We start from the raw sequence: 15,740 nt of genomic DNA, 5'->3' as shown, positions 1-15,740 counted from the left end.
TTGGAATTTTTTCTTTTTGTAAAGCAAGCAGCAAACAATTCATTCAAGAATTCCCTTCTTCCCTTTTCACCCCCTCAGTTCTGACCAGTTTCCCAGACCCTGCCCATGGAAAACATCTCCAGATCATGATGATGCCACCACCATGCTTCACTGTGGGGATGCAGTTCTCGCAGTGATAAGAGAGGGAGTCTCATTTGATCAGAGGACCTTCTTCCAGATGTTTTGTGAACATTTCTGTAAGAAACAGAGTTGGGCCTTTCTTTTCTGTAAAGTCCAGCTCTGGGGAATGGTCAGCTTATAGTGCCCTTTCAGAAAAGGTGTACATGTACAGAGATATGTGACACTTTCATTGCAAACAGGCGAAACAAAGAAGAATAAATACGCATGCAAACAACCTCACCACCTAAACAAAAAGGAAAAATAAAAAGGATATAAGTACTACAAGTATTATAAATCAAATCAATAAGATACACTCAAAATATAAATAAAATACATTTTACAATATTTTTTAATGAAATGAAGTCAATCGATGAATACTAAACTAGTCTGTGTTTACCTGCGTTGTGCGTTGACGGCCCCCAGAGAGGGCATAAAAGAGGCCGATACCAGTTGAGGCTACCAGTAGCAGAGCAAAGATGACGTAGTCCACGGTGGTGAAGTGCATCTGGACCACCTCCCCCATAATTACATGTGATGGTGGGGGGACGTAATGGCCTTTGGGAAAGACAAAAGCTCAGGGGCTGATCAGGACTTCAAAGAAAGCTGTTTGCCCATGGAGACATTCACTGAAAGCAAGAGGAAATAAATGCTGGAAAATCAATGATTTAAAAGTTAATTTCCTTCACAAAAACATGAACAGCATGAAGTCAGAACCTGGATATGAAACAGCAAGAAAAATAAAGTATTTTTTTTTTATTAACTTAAATGATCAAGAACATGGGGCCGGTTGTTCAAAAAAATTTAATCCGGATAAAAGCGATCCGGATTTGGGAATCCCTTTTTTCGGGACGGCGGATCACGTAATCCGGCTTACTTTTACCCTGGTTGTTCAAAGCTGGTAGGATTGGATCACCCTGATCCAGAATCCCGTTTTCCAGGATCACAAAATCCGGATTTCCAGCATGTAGATCAATGAGGGCTGCCGGCCATGTGAAGAACAACAGGAAGTAGAGACGGTTTGCTTTAACTACTTGTGAGTGGAACCACCGGGAACATGTAACATCATACGTGCATGTATTGTCCTGCATAACATTGCTACCAGGTGGACCGTCCCTCTCTGTGACCATGTTGATGATGTACCTGAGCCCGTGTGGTCCAACCTCTGGCTTTCTGTCAGAATGAGGGATGGACGGGGCGTGTAGGTTTTTTTTTTTTTTTTTTTACAAGTTCTTTTCTGATTATGCAGTGATGAATAACAGGAAAATTGAATATTTTATTTGTGTTATTGGATTTGTTTGGGGGTTTATTTCATGGGGACATGATAATGTCATGTTTTTATTCTTGCTTTACTACGCTGAAAGGCCTAACAGGAGCCTGTCCCTATGTTAACCACTTTATCCCTGTAACAGTTAAACAAGGCAGGTGCAAAATACAAATATAAGCATATTCACTGAATAAAAAGTTCTATTATTTGATCAGCTGTTAGGTTTTCTTCCTGAAATCCACCTTGTAGTCCTGCCCTCTGTTGGAATCAGGATAATCCTGTATTTTTTTTTTATCAGAGTTATCCGGGTTCTACTCCAAAGTTCGGAACAACCCAAACCGAGGGTTTTATCCGGATAACAACCAGGATTGGATTTCATGATCCAAGCTGATTTAGGAATCTGGATTTCCCTTTTGAACAACCCATTTTCAAGATTTGGTCCTATCCGTTAACAGAAATCCGATCGGATTAAGTTTGAACAACCAGTCCCATAATTCCTCTGCAACTCACTGCATATGTTCAATAAAGATTTTTTTTTCCAACGACTCCAGCGAGTTACACTGAAGGCAGACCAACGTGTGATTTAGCCTCCGTTTAAGTTCAGATGTTTGATGTGTTTGCAGACTGTAAAAACAACATTGACCTACTGAAGTTCAAAACTGAACTTTAAACTTCAAAGTTGTGACTAAAGAGCAACACAGACTCTACATGTTAAGATTACTGCTGACACAGCTTAAGCAGATTTACACGCCAAGAAGACATGTTTAGTTCGTTTGGCTTGCGTCTGTTGTCTCAAACTACAGCAGAACAAGTTCTAAAAGCAGAATCCTTCCCTGGGTCTCACATCCACACGCTCTTTGGGAAGCTGTTAATTGTAATTTTAGTAAATAGCACGACAGAAAATAGACAATATTGGATAAAACAGAAAACCAGTAAATGACTTTTACTACCTGCTGGGATCCAGTCGCTGCTGCTGCTGCTGGATTCTCACTGACCACTTCGACTGTTGGCTGGCTGGAGGGAAAATCCTGCCGTGTCACAACCTCCTAAAGCCTGTGAGACAATGACCACTTTATTATTACAAATTACTTGATATGGGTCGTTTCTTTTGATTTCTGGCCTTTTTAAATAAAATACATTATTATGTTTAAACAAGATATAATATATCATGCTCATCTTCAGAATTCACTTCAGGGGACATACTTTTGTCAACAACCACGATAGCTTTGGTTCCCCAACGCCATGCTGTGCGCTGCTGAATCAACCTTTATATTCTCTGTAAAATAAACCTGTGCTGGATTAAGTTGTATTCTTTATGACACAGATAAGCTGAGTGGCTGCAGACTGCAGAGAGGTGAGAAATAAGAGCCTTCAGACTGTTTTTTTTTAAACAAAGCATCATGGGTAAATGGGTTTTAAAATAAGGACATTACTAAAACAAGCAGAATAATCTCTTTCCCACTATCTGTGGTTACTTGTTTATCTCCAGTGCATTAAGTTCTACAAACAGAACTGGAGTTATGCTCAGTCACGACCACCAGACAACATTTTATTGAAGGTTGCATGCTTAAACAATATGAGGTGAGGCATTATGGTGTATACAACCCCACTTCCAAAAATGTTGGGACTTAGTGTAAAACATAAATAAATATACATGTGCAGCAAGGATTATAAAATCTCATCTACTCATGTTTTATAGAACAGGGGTACACAAATACACAGTTGGACAAAATGGAAAAACTTGGAACAAGTTGAGGGCTGGATTCATTCAGTGTTTATAAAAACTCACTATCTTATGCATCGCAAAGAAAACGTTTTCATCAACAGGTTTTACTTTGGGTGATGCTGCTGTAGGACTTTTATCACTGCTGTATAAACACACTTCAATGATAAAAAGAAAAATGTGTTTTTATCCAGATCACCAGTTTTATTAGTTTTTGCATAAACGTCGGTTGTTTAACTCCAGTCGTCACATCTGCTGGTTGTATGACAGATACCATGGAGACGGTTGGCGAGATGATGCTGCATGAGTTCTGCATCATGGTCAAAAACGTGTTAGAGATGATGCAGAACAACAAAGTATTTTACATGCTGCATTTAATGACCCTTGGACATCTGACATTTACTCAAGGTAATTTAACACTAAATATTTGAGGCATTGGCTTATTTCAGGCATAGTGGTGATTAATTGATTAATTCATTTGTAAGCTGTCAATCTGAATAAAAATTTTAATCATTAATCATCCTAATATAAATATATACTCCTCCTGAGCCAACACCTTACCGCGATGGGGGAGTTTGTGTGTCCTGAAAATCCTAGGAGCTATGTTGTTGGGGGCTTTGTGCCCCTAGTAGGGTCACTCATGGCAAACAGGTCTCTAGGGAAGGAACCTGACAAAGTGCAGCTCAACAGACCCTTATGATGAGTCAAATCAATGGATCCAGGTTTCTCTTGCCCAGACATGGGTCACTGGGGCACCCCTCTGCAGCCATGCCTGAGGCGAGTGTCTGGTGGCCGGGCCTTTGCCCATGGGGCCCGGTCGGGCTCAGCCCAAAAGGGTGACATGGGCTGGCTGAGCTGACTGACAAACATTTTGCCATTTGCCCTGACGGAGGCCTTTTAGGCTGAAATGCACTGGCATGGACATATTTTATTAGATTAGCCATGAAACAATAAAGGCTTTTTATTCATCATCTTCCTGAGTACCTCAGTTTTCTTTCTGAGTTTTACCTGAATCCCTGAAGAGCACGAGAGGAATACTACTTGTTTTTTTTCCTACCCAAGCAGCAGTCCATGCATTTTGTTTTTTTCCATCAACATTATAAAGAAGCTATTTGTTCAATGAGATCTGACGTTTTCATGACAGAAAATTGAAAACATCACAAAAAGCAACAAAACAACCTGCTTAATGTAAGCAACAACTATGTTAGGAAAGCTGTGTGAAGCACGTGTACAAAGAGGACACAACCATGCTAGAGGGCAGAATGCATAAAAAGAATAGCACTAATTATTTACCAGTGGCAGGTGTCTGTTTAGCTTCACGGTCTGCTCAGATGTGTGAACTTTGTTACATGCAGACAGTGCTGAAAAGATTGCAAACAATGGACTCTGAGCAGTTAAAAAAATGGTTGATGAAAAGACAACCAGCAGTTTCAAAGAATCACAAAATGGAAAACTGAGGTTTAAATGGCTGGCTGAAATAAATAAAAAATAAAGAAAGAAAATCTGTGCAGGAATGTGCACCGAGCACACCGTTCACATGGACAGCTGTTGAGCTGTGCATCAGAACGGTGTTGCCACATGCTTTAAAGGCAACTGTTTTAAATAACTAGAAGTTAATGAACTCTTTAAAACACAGCTCAAACACTCAGTTTGTGCCATTCGTCATATCCAGCCTATAAGAAAACAGCCTCTGTACTCATAAAAACAGTAAAGGAAGTCTTTATCTGAGCTCATCAGAAACTGGTGGTGCACCGCTCTGACATGTCTGACATCTGTAATATTCTGTTTGTTTGATCAGTCCCTTCACAGTAAAAAGCTCCATCATGTAAATCCCAGACTTGTGGTTTTGACTCATTATTTTAAATCTACACGACAGCAGCAGGCTGGGAAAGCAAGCAGAAGCTCTGTTAAAGACTGGACTCTAAGCTGATTACAGACATGGAAAAGTAGCTTGTGTCTGACACAAGCACAGAAGTACTGGCACAACGCAAACAGCTAAATATGTTTATAAACTGCTTAAAGAATTAAAAAATAGGTGCACACAAAACAGAATGTGTGGAAACAGCATCTATGAATTTGTCATGGACAATTTTAACAAACTGAGCATTACAGGTTTGTTGATATTATCGCTTACACCAAGCAAAGATCCTGTGAATCAGTTTTAAAACGTCAAATGTCAAGTCAGGATGAAAGTGGCTCAAGTATCATTGATCTAGTTACTACAGCCCTGTTTATTTTACTCTTTTTAAAGCCCCAGTGTGTAAGAATTACTCCCATCTAGTGGTGCACTAATACATAATGCAAGCAAGCGAGTAGCACCTCACCGTTTAAACGCGTTATTACAACTAAAAAAGCTGCGGAGAGTCGTAAATGTGAAAATGTCAACATCTTACAGAAGTTCGAGTGTCCCGTACAGAATGATACATAATTCTGTGTTTTTCTTTTGTGCCGATAAGTTACAAGCATGCCCTTCATGTATTTGGTACCAAGCTACTGCTAATAGCTAACTTTATCATCATCATCTGATGAAGGGAGAGGAAGAGGGAGAGGAAGAGGAAGCCAAAGCAGGGGCAGTGGACCTGTCGGCGCTGCAACAGGAAGATCCTGTGCTGTAACTTTACTCTGTGTTTAATAACATGTATTTCAGCTGATTTGTCAAGGGAGGTGGGCGACATTGATTCAAAATAATTGTCATGTGAGATATTTTTGCGTTAGAATGCTGCAGTTCTAGTGATTAAATCCCGACGACAAACTGGTATTACTTTGGTCTATTCTGACTAGAAGGAGGACAACTACCCCCCACCCCCATTGACAAATCAGCTGAAATAAAAGATGAAACACGAGGGAAAGCTCTCGGAAAATATTTGTGAAAGAAGCGCACGGTCGTCAACTGGTAGGACTCCTGTGAAGAGTAACAACAACTGTTGCAGCAGAGCTTTTCTACTGTAGGCTAACTAACAAATTAGCCGTTTCTGCCTTTTTATAATTTAAGTAACAGTAAATGATCCGACTTAAACAGGAGGATAAAGTAGTTGCTGGACCATCTTTCCCTGTTTTTAACAGAATGTCAAAATAAACTTCACTGTTAGACTGAATTAACTCACCTAACCAGCAGAAAGCTGCAACCTCCGCCTCAGTCACTCTCCTTCATCAATTGTCTCCACCTGGTAAACGCTCCACCAATGTACACGCTCGTTTTCTCTTAGTTATTATTTCTTTTTTTTCCTTGGCTATTTTGTCCTCCGTCTCGTGGGGATGGTCCTCCATTTCAATGTAAACTGGCAAGCTGAATGATCCACGGTCGTCTTTGCTTGCCCCCCCCATAAATATGCAGGGATTTGAAGGTAAATCGTGCAAGGCTAACAAATTTGTCCCCTTTCGGCTACCGTATTCAAAGATGGCGATGCAACATGGCAGCCTCCAGTTGGGTGCGCCGCCACCTATTAACAACTCATCCTAAGCTACGAGAACGCTTTCATTTGGATGCGACTGTGATTGGACTTTGGTAAAATACGTATTTATGAAAGTGATACTAGATTTTTGCTAATAAAAAGCCAAATAAGCTACACACTGTACCTTTAAAGAGGCACTACTGAACTTTGACAGATTTTCTCACTTTGGCGCCCCCCAAAGATGGCTAATCCAGCATCTATCTTTCTCCTGTTTCTTCTCTAAGCGCCTTTCACTAAGTAAAAGTCAGTCGAGGTTGACTCTGGTCTTATCTCTTGTCCCTTTCTCTTTTTCTCCAATAATGTCCTCTTGCTTTTCTTTGCTGAATCAGCCACAGTGTGCGTTGATGACAAATGACCACTTTGTTGATATGCAGTCGCCAACGTGCGATGCAGTATAAACAATGCTTGTTGGTAATAAGTCTTATACTTTTGGAAAGTCCATTTCCCTTTTAAACTGAGCTACATTTGTAAGGAAAATGCATCTGTGGAATGAGCAGCAAAGTTGAGGATGTGTGTTGCACCCATGAAAACCTGCAGCTGCAACGACTGCTTTTCATTGCTGGGTCTGTTAATAAATACTCCACTAAACACGCATTTTCTTTTTTTTTTTTCTACCAACTTCACATTATTTTTAAGGTACAGACTGCAAAACAAATATGACAAACATAAACATCCAACACAGAAAAACAAAGCCTTTACAGAAAACAATCACACCTTTGTTTTCCTTGGCTGAATATAATCCTTTGTATTTGAACACAGGCTAACCAATTACTTAAAAAATAAAAAAGACCAAAACTGTTTCTTCTAAGATGAAGAAATCCTGGTACACAAGCCTCACACGTCCAAACGTCTTTCGTTTGAGAAAATGTGACTGTACAGTTAGAGCTAAGACCAATTCAATCAGGTTTAAAAAGCCCTTCTGAGCACAAGTTATTAAATGGTTAATGTTTTTTTCTATGTACTCAGCTTCAGTGTTCAAAACAACCAGTAGTGAATTGTAAAATGAAAGACCACATAAATACGCAGTGGGTACATTTTCAATTAGAGACAAAAGGTTTGGATCTATGTGGAATAATGCCATGTTGGCCTTGGGGCAGTCATGTTAATTCCAACCTAACACATCACTCAACATGAATAGTGTACAGTTACAAGCTTGCTGCAATAGGCAATAGTTAGAAAGGTTCAATACAAAGGAACATGGCTCACAGCTAATATTTAGCTTCTGCACCAGTTGGCTGGGGACCATTTTATAAGAGATGTGCCTCTCTGCTAGACAAGTGTTCAGAATAGAAGAAAAAAAAACTCCTTTACTCCGTATGCAGAGGCTAAGCGCATCCTAAGAAGCTGCCCTGACTTTAAAATTAACATTATTTTCTGTTTATAATAATATTAATAATAATAATAATAATAATAATAATAATAATAATAATAATAATAATAATAATAGAATTAATTCATGACCAGGTTTATATCAAGTTGTGCATTTCCAGCTTGTAAATGCTGGTGTAGATCAACGTCACAAAACATCACACAAAGTCAGTGAGACAAGGTTGCCTAGCAACACAGGACTACGAAGTGATCAAAATATGAGCCAGGCTGAGCTGGTAGCATTGCTGCCTCTGATGTTCAGCTGCTGCTTGATATAAAAGCAAAGGTTAGCGTGGGAAAGTTCGCTGCGGTCATGGGCGGTCTCATGAAAGAGAACAGGGCTTTTTCTAGTTCTTTAAAGACACTTCAAAGCAAATCCTTCAATCCCACTTGACAACCAGAGACTGAACACAGCACAAAACCACAACGGATTCACCTTGTCAGCACTAAAACAACAATTCAAGAAGAAAAAACAGAAAATTGTGTTCACAGAAAATACAGAATGCAGAAAAAAATTGTTTTTATTGTTCTTGAACATTTAAATCTGAGTTTGATTGCAGGATTTTCTTTTTTATAAAACAGTGATGGTGTTATTAATGGCATTTAAATGTTAAAGTAATTTAAATAATTCCATATTTGATATTTTTGTTCAGGACTAAAGCTGATTGAGTAATCTACGGAGCCCCCAAAAGGACAGATTTTTTTTCTTTTGCACAAGTAAGCAATACTTTTGCATTACCTCGCACAAAAGGGACGACCCGAGAGCAAGCACAGCTTGTAAATCTGTTTTTCTCAGTTTCTTTAGATGTTTCTAGTCTGCATCTGTCCCTCTCTTTTGTGTTTCTCTCTTCCCCGATGAGTTTAGTATTACGGTTTGCCTCGTCTGGTGGATCTGACATGAATAACAGCTGATTAATGACACGTTATAGTGGTCAGATGACGATGCTGATGAGTGCAAACAAAATAGTCTATATTTAAAGGCAAAATAAGTAACAATGACACCTAGTGTTTCAAATCAGAACTGCAGTCGAAAGAGAAAAACACAGAGAGCGTTCTTCCTCCCTCATCCCCCCTCGGAGAGTTTCACACAGGTTGCCGATTTGTGAGAAGACGGTTCTTTTATAAACAGTCTATGAAGGACGGAGAACATGGCGCCAGCAAACATCATGATGACGAACGAAAAACAAGGTTTTTCTGAAACTATTTCTGGTCCGCTTCTTTTACTAGCTCCCATACCTGCACGCTGCTGCTCTTCTGCCGACATAAAATAACAAACACTGTGTTGTTTGGCAACCGTGGGGAGCCGCATTTGATTGGTTAAGGAACCAGGAAGTAGGAAAGTTATTCCATCACGTAACTCTTATTTTGAAAGGAGAAAAGCTTGACAAAGACATTGTTAATGTAGAGAGACAGATTGTTTATAGAGAAGCTTCCTTTTATCCCTCGCAACAAAGGAGAACATTTTAAATTATTTTTACAGAAAAAAATGTTACTTACTTAGCCTTTAAGAACGAAGATTAAATTATCCCGTTTGAGCCAGAAGGAAGCCAACAATTAACAATGTCTGAAGACTACTGAGCAGTTAAATAGCCTAATTCACAGTCACTGCTTCACTGTTTCAGAGAAGAGACAAACACAAAAGATGAATTAAGAAGGTAATAAGAATAAGTGGGCTCAAAACACCGTCAACAGTGATGTGGAAATGTTTATGCTCTCACACAGAGACCATTGGGTGGCGAGTACCCTGGCATTTTTTACACACTCAGCCTAATATCCTCTTAATAATAAGCTGCAGCAGTTAATATGAAAATGAATGGAAATTGGAGGGTTTTTTTTTTATATAAATTACCAGCAAATCATATCAATCTCACTGAAGTCTGAACACAAGCAGCCAAAACAGTAAAGCAGCAAGATGTTTGATGCAGTTTCTGATCACAGCAAATTTGGCTGCACTTGTAATTAATCCGTTAAAGCATTACATTCCAACAACACACTTCCTGTTAACGTGGACATAAAGTAATTACCGGATGTGCTTGTTATGTTGATTTGATGCTGAGAGGGACAGATGCAGACTAGAAACACCTACAGAAACTGAGCCAAACGGCTTTAGCAGGCTGTGCTTGCTCTCGGATCATCCCTTTTTTTGGAAGGTAATGCAAAAGTATTGCGTGCTAACACAAAATAAAATAATTTGTGTCCACTGGGGGGCTCTGTAGAAATCTGAGCGACATTAAAATAAATAAATAATAATAAATAAACGTAAATAAATGTGGGAAAAAAAATATGAATCTGCAATTGTCTTTGTATAGCAGTTTTTGGTAGAGGCCTTTTTTGTCATCTGATGACCTGAAAACAGTAAATTAAAGCGAACCACAAATGTTTTGGATTAGCTCGACATTTGACACAGATATGTGTCACACAGCAGAAGCAATGATGCTTCACCAGTTTCTGTTGCATCCCAATGAGAGTAATCATCTGAGCTTCACTACTGGTCTAAAAAGGACACGTTCTCTTGAACCATACTGTCATTTAAACAGTTATCGAAAGAATATCTTTGGTTTGGAAAAGCACCAGCAGAGATCACCTGTTTGTATCTTAATGACCCTTAAAGTCCAATAATCTGAGTAATCAGCTGCAATATGTTAAATAAAATTACCACCAACTGTCCAGACTGAGGACAGACGGGAACACTGAAGAAACTGCAACTTGTTTACATTAGAAACGCAGCTGAAGAGCACACTTTCATGTGGAACATAAACTACCACCATGGACCACAAAGTAAAGTCTTAATCAGTTACTGGTTGCTGCTGCTGCAGAAAGCTCGACCCTGAACTTTGTGTTTGTCTTTTGTGATAATCAAAAACATAACAGATGATAAAAGACGCCACTTGGCTGATTCTTTGTGTCTAATCATTACTGGCAGAATATGGGACAGCTCCACACCGATGGGAGGTCGGCTTGGTTATTGAGATTAGGAAAGCCTAAGACGTCAGACACCTTTAGGCATGTGGAACCTTTAGAGCAGTACTTTTTGGGGGTGACAGCTTGTAATGGAAATCTAACGTTTTAAGCATACTTGTAAAGCCCTCTCTTTCGACACTGAATGAGCATCATGTCTCTGGCCAAACAGCGTGTCACTGCGTTAGTTAGGTCCCCCCAGCGTTTGCTACCTTCTTCACAAAGGTGTGTTGCTATTTAAAGCTACGTCGATGGTTTGCAGAATCAGTTTATTTGGTCTAACCACCACATCAGTTGAAGCAGACGCCTCCCCACCTTCACCTTTAAATGGTGAGTTTGGGATATTTCCTCCCTTCGCCACAACCATTGCACGTTTTGCAAAAAATAATGCTCTGCCGTGTATTTGACGGACAAAAACCGAACCATGAGAATGCACCTTTTTTGCAAGCCAATTCTGGTTCGTCTCTGTCAGTCAATGCACTGCTTTCGCCCTCCTCAGTCGCTGCCACGCTCCTCGTTCCATGGGCTTCACAGCAGATAAAAGCAAAGGCACTGCGCATGTACGTTTCACCCATGGCTCACTCCCAGCCTTAACAAGGCCATTATATCACTGATACCAAAAAAGTATAAGGATTCAACAGACCCAGCCAATTATAGACCCATAAGCCTAATAAATGCTGATTGCAAAATTTTGTTCAAGGAATTCCCACTTAGATTAGATCAGGTTTTACCTAAAGTTATTCACAAAGTTCAAGTAGGATTTATAAAACATAGACCTTCAGCTGATAACATGAGGAGACTGTTGCATTAGAACTAACCCTCACCCTGTTCCAGTCATATCACTTGATGCTCAAAAAGCCTTTTTATTTGCAACTCTTACAAAATTTGGATTTGGTGATGGTTTCTGCAGTTGGATAAAAATCTTATAATCGAGCCCTAAAGTTGCTGGAATAATGTGTTCAGGTGACAGGGAGCATACATTTTTTCTCTATGCTGATGATATCTTGATACTCAGTTGGGATCCAGTCAGGTCTGTGTAAGTTTTACTATAAACTATAAAAGCATATTCTAAAATTCTAGTTATTACATCAACGGGCACAAATTAGAAGTTATGCCAGTATCTCAAACTTGTTCACATGATCAGCTTTCTGCTTTTAATTTCAAATGGGTACCAAGGAGGGGGTGAAATATTTAGGTATAGAATTGGATCCAGATATAGGAGAAATTATGACAACCAACATGGAAAAGGTATTAAATAAAATGAAAGCTAGTTTGGATAACTGGAGTAAATTACAACTGACATTATGGGGTAAAATAAATGTAATAAAAATGATAGTGGCACCAACCGGGATGATACCCCTCTGCATTCCAAGACAACTATTAGTAAGATATGACAAAACAAAGGACAGTCTATCTATTGGGCTTAGTGGCTAAGAAAAGACATCAGGATAATAGATGATCTATTTGTAAATGGCTATTTTCTTTCATACATCAGATTTAAGGAAAGTTTTCACCCAAAGGATAGAGGCCACATTTGGAAGTACTTATCAGATGTGTTGGACTAAACAAGCAGGAATGTGGCCCATGAGAGTAAGGGTTCCCCACCACCGATCTACAGTGAATAATATCAAAGGTTTAAGAGAATCAAAAGAAATCTCTGTATGCATGGGAAAAGGCTTACGGTCTAAAATGGATGCTGGTGATCTTGGGGGTCTTCAGGCAGCACTGCAACAAAACCAGATATGATTCTCTACTGGAAACCACTGCATGGGCTCAAGAATACATCCAAAAACCACTGTCTGTGAACACAGTTCACCCTGAAATCCACAAATGCAGGTTAAAGCTCCATCATGCAGAGAAGAAGCCAGATGTGAACAGGATCCAGAAAAACCGCTGTCTTCTCTGGAGCAAAGATCATTTAAATGGTCTGAGGCAAAGTGGAAACCTGTTCTGTGGTCAGATGGATGAAGATGTGAACTAGTTTGTGGAAAGCATGGACGGCGTGTCCTGCAGACTAAAAAGGAGAGGGAGCATCCAGCTTGTTATCAGTGGACAGGTGAAAAGCTGCATCTCTGATGGGATGGGGCTGCATTAGTGCCTATTTGACAAAAAAAAAGCCAAGTTGTCTTTTTTTGTCCGTTGAGACGTAAGATTCAAATGAGATTGAATAGATAGTTTTAAGGAACAGCTGGAAGAGAGGTGAGAAAGTAGGAAAATCTATACAACGCGTGACATGTAAACACACAGACATCACTACATACAAAATTCCGGCCAAGCTTCTCGTGACATAAACGGGCCAAAACCAACTTTGTCTCACCACCTCGAGAACAAGAACAAAGTTCTCTGTTCTTGTCAAGCTTTACACCAACAGATGGATGAACCTCTACCCATCTCTAGATCTGAGTGACTCTTCCTCTCTGAAACAGTTCTTTTGAACCAAGTCCTGTTACTGACTAGTCGCTAGTTAACTAGTTAAATGCTCATCCAGTTGATCTTAAATTAAGCCAATTACTTTTCCAGGTTTTTGATGTCCGTTCCAACTCTTTAGAGACATGATGGTGTCATTAGGCTCAAAATAAGTAACGAAATGGTAAAATGTCTCAGTTTCAACATCTGATTTGTTGGTTCTGATATTGGGTCTAAAATTGGCCTGTTGGTTGGTGAGATTTATTAATCATTTCTTATATTTTCATTTACATTTCAGTCAATGTCCAAACTTTTTCTTTTGGATTTGGGTTGTATTTATTTATGTTGGGTTGTTAAGGTTAGGGACAGGAATGTACAATTTCACAGGACAATTTCTTCTTCCTAACGCGCGGGGTTACCTAATTACTCCTCACGCGCTCTGTCATTCATTTCGTCAGTCCTGAGTGTGGACCAGTCAAACCTGCTAACTGGTTACAATCAACACGAAACAATAACCAGCCCCTCTCCTCTGTAACCGCTACGGCCGTGTGATCTACAGCTAGCTGAAGAACACAAGCACTCTTAACCTTTTGGACGCGAACCACATGGCGCTGTTGTCCAATCATCCTAACTTCTTTCAGATACCGCGTGCACAAGCGTGAAACTAATCTGGTGGTACAACACCGGTTACACGCGAGCCCGCAGAACACGGGCGTTCTAAATATTCTAATAATATATTTATCGGCGGAATGAAGTCGTTCGACAACCTTACCTTTGACCTCACTTTGCTGTCAAAATCCCGTGGCTCCAATGTGTCGTTTGGAGGTGTTAGTACGTTAAAGCGCAACGGACCGCCCATTCTCCTTGATGCCTGCGATGTGCTGCGTTCATGTACACCTCGTAAACCAAAACCCCTAACTACGACAAAATAGTTTCCGTCACCAGTCACGTACACATTGCGTCAACGTCACTTTAGTTAATTGGTTAGAAAATACACAATTAACAATTTTAACTATAAATTTGTTAACAAAGGAGTCACATTAATCATGCAAGTCTCTACAGTGCTAAGATACGTGTTATCCTTCCAACATCTATGAAGGCAACACAACACGTGCTTTTACAGCCTCTAACACATTTACATTTGACTAAGCTACGTTTATTTTTTGTAACACTTTTCAATTGTCCTACACGTAAAATAGCCTTTTTGTCCCTGAGTAGAACCTGGTGTATTATTTATCACGACGCCCGTCCATAACCTGCTATAATAAAAGCACAAAACACGGTCGTCATGGTAATTAATTACTATGCCAATAGCCGCAGATTGATTTCGCTTAAGCCAACAGTTGCTCACTCAACACAAATCATGTTGATGCATCTTACCTTTTCTTTTCCACCTTGTAATCTAATATGAATACATTTCGTCGGGAGCATCCTGTCCTGGAGAGGACATCAGTGGATCCGTCCTCCATGTTTCCCCAGTGCGCATTCGTACAAGCGCAGCTGCCACATCCCTCTCAGGCTGGTGACTCATGTCTTACACCCAATTTATCCTGACACCAGTGTAGTACCACAGGGAGAGGATGAGGGTGGAAAAACACATAACAGAGACTCGTTTAATTCTCCAGCCTCATATGAACATATGCACATAAAATAGATTATAACAGTATGATTTAATGAAGCCATGTCCCAATTATTCAGCCTCTATATAAAATTGTTTTTATGACTTAAAGTGGATGTGAAAAATAATTAAGCCTTTGGGAATCTATATAATGATCCTTCTTTAAAAGGTCAAAAGTTGATTAGAAAAATCCAGGAATTTGGAAAAGACAACAGAGAATTAAGAGGCAGTTCCATGACCATGACACCAAACTGCAACTAATTGTCATGCAAAACCTTCGAGTTATGATACCAGATCTACTATCAAACAGACATGGCTCATTGATGTTTGGCTGCTTTTCTTCACCAGGAACTGGCAGTCTTAATTATGTATCTGGCATTCCCAGAAATTCCAGGTCACCATGTGTAGACAAAGTAAACCTGGTTGTTATTTGAACTTTTGAGCAGACAACCCCCAAGTCACACTTCCAAGTTAACCAAAGCTTGGTAGAGAAAAAAAATGCTGGAACTTCCTGGAGTGGCCTTCGTGGTCATTGGATTTAAATCTGATAAAAAATCTTTAGGATTTAAAGCAAGAAATCATAAATGTGACAGAGTTACAAGCTTTTGTACATGAAGTCTGGACAAAGATGCCTATTGAAAGCATTAATCTCATGGGAGCCTTCTGTGCTGAGGGCAGAATGAGATTTGTCCATTACAGAAGATCTTTGTACACACTAGGAAGCTAAAATGTAGTATACCAAAATGATGGGGAGAAAGTCAGCTACAAGACTCTACCAAGCAAATACAGTTT

General features: G+C 39.7%; 1 protein-coding gene across 4 annotated transcripts in view; it reads right to left on the bottom strand.

The window, feature by feature from the left end:
- slc5a6a (solute carrier family 5 member 6a) overlaps positions 1–14,812 on the bottom strand; it is a 29,059-nt gene extending 14,247 nt beyond the window's left edge. The window contains exons 1-3 of one of the 4 annotated variants that reach the window (XM_041975844.1): positions 14,711–14,812; positions 2,374–2,469; positions 557–785 (exon numbers count right to left, since the gene is read on the bottom strand). In XM_041975844.1, coding sequence (XP_041831778.1) covers positions 557–682 — 126 coding nt within the window. In that variant the 5' untranslated portion in view covers positions 683–785; positions 2,374–2,469; positions 14,711–14,812. Of the gene's footprint in view, positions 1–556; positions 786–2,373; positions 2,470–13,917; positions 14,032–14,102; positions 14,245–14,710 lie in introns of those variants that run through there. The other 3 variants (XM_041975843.1, XM_041975845.1, XM_041975846.1) reach the window with 3 other exon arrangements.
- Between the last annotated feature and the right edge of the window lie 928 nt (positions 14,813–15,740).

This window comes from Melanotaenia boesemani, chromosome 22 (assembly GCF_017639745.1).
Source record: "Melanotaenia boesemani isolate fMelBoe1 chromosome 22, fMelBoe1.pri, whole genome shotgun sequence".
Classification (NCBI taxonomy): Eukaryota; Metazoa; Chordata; class Actinopteri; order Atheriniformes; family Melanotaeniidae; genus Melanotaenia; species Melanotaenia boesemani.
This window is presented reverse-complemented; position numbering and strand designations above follow the sequence as displayed.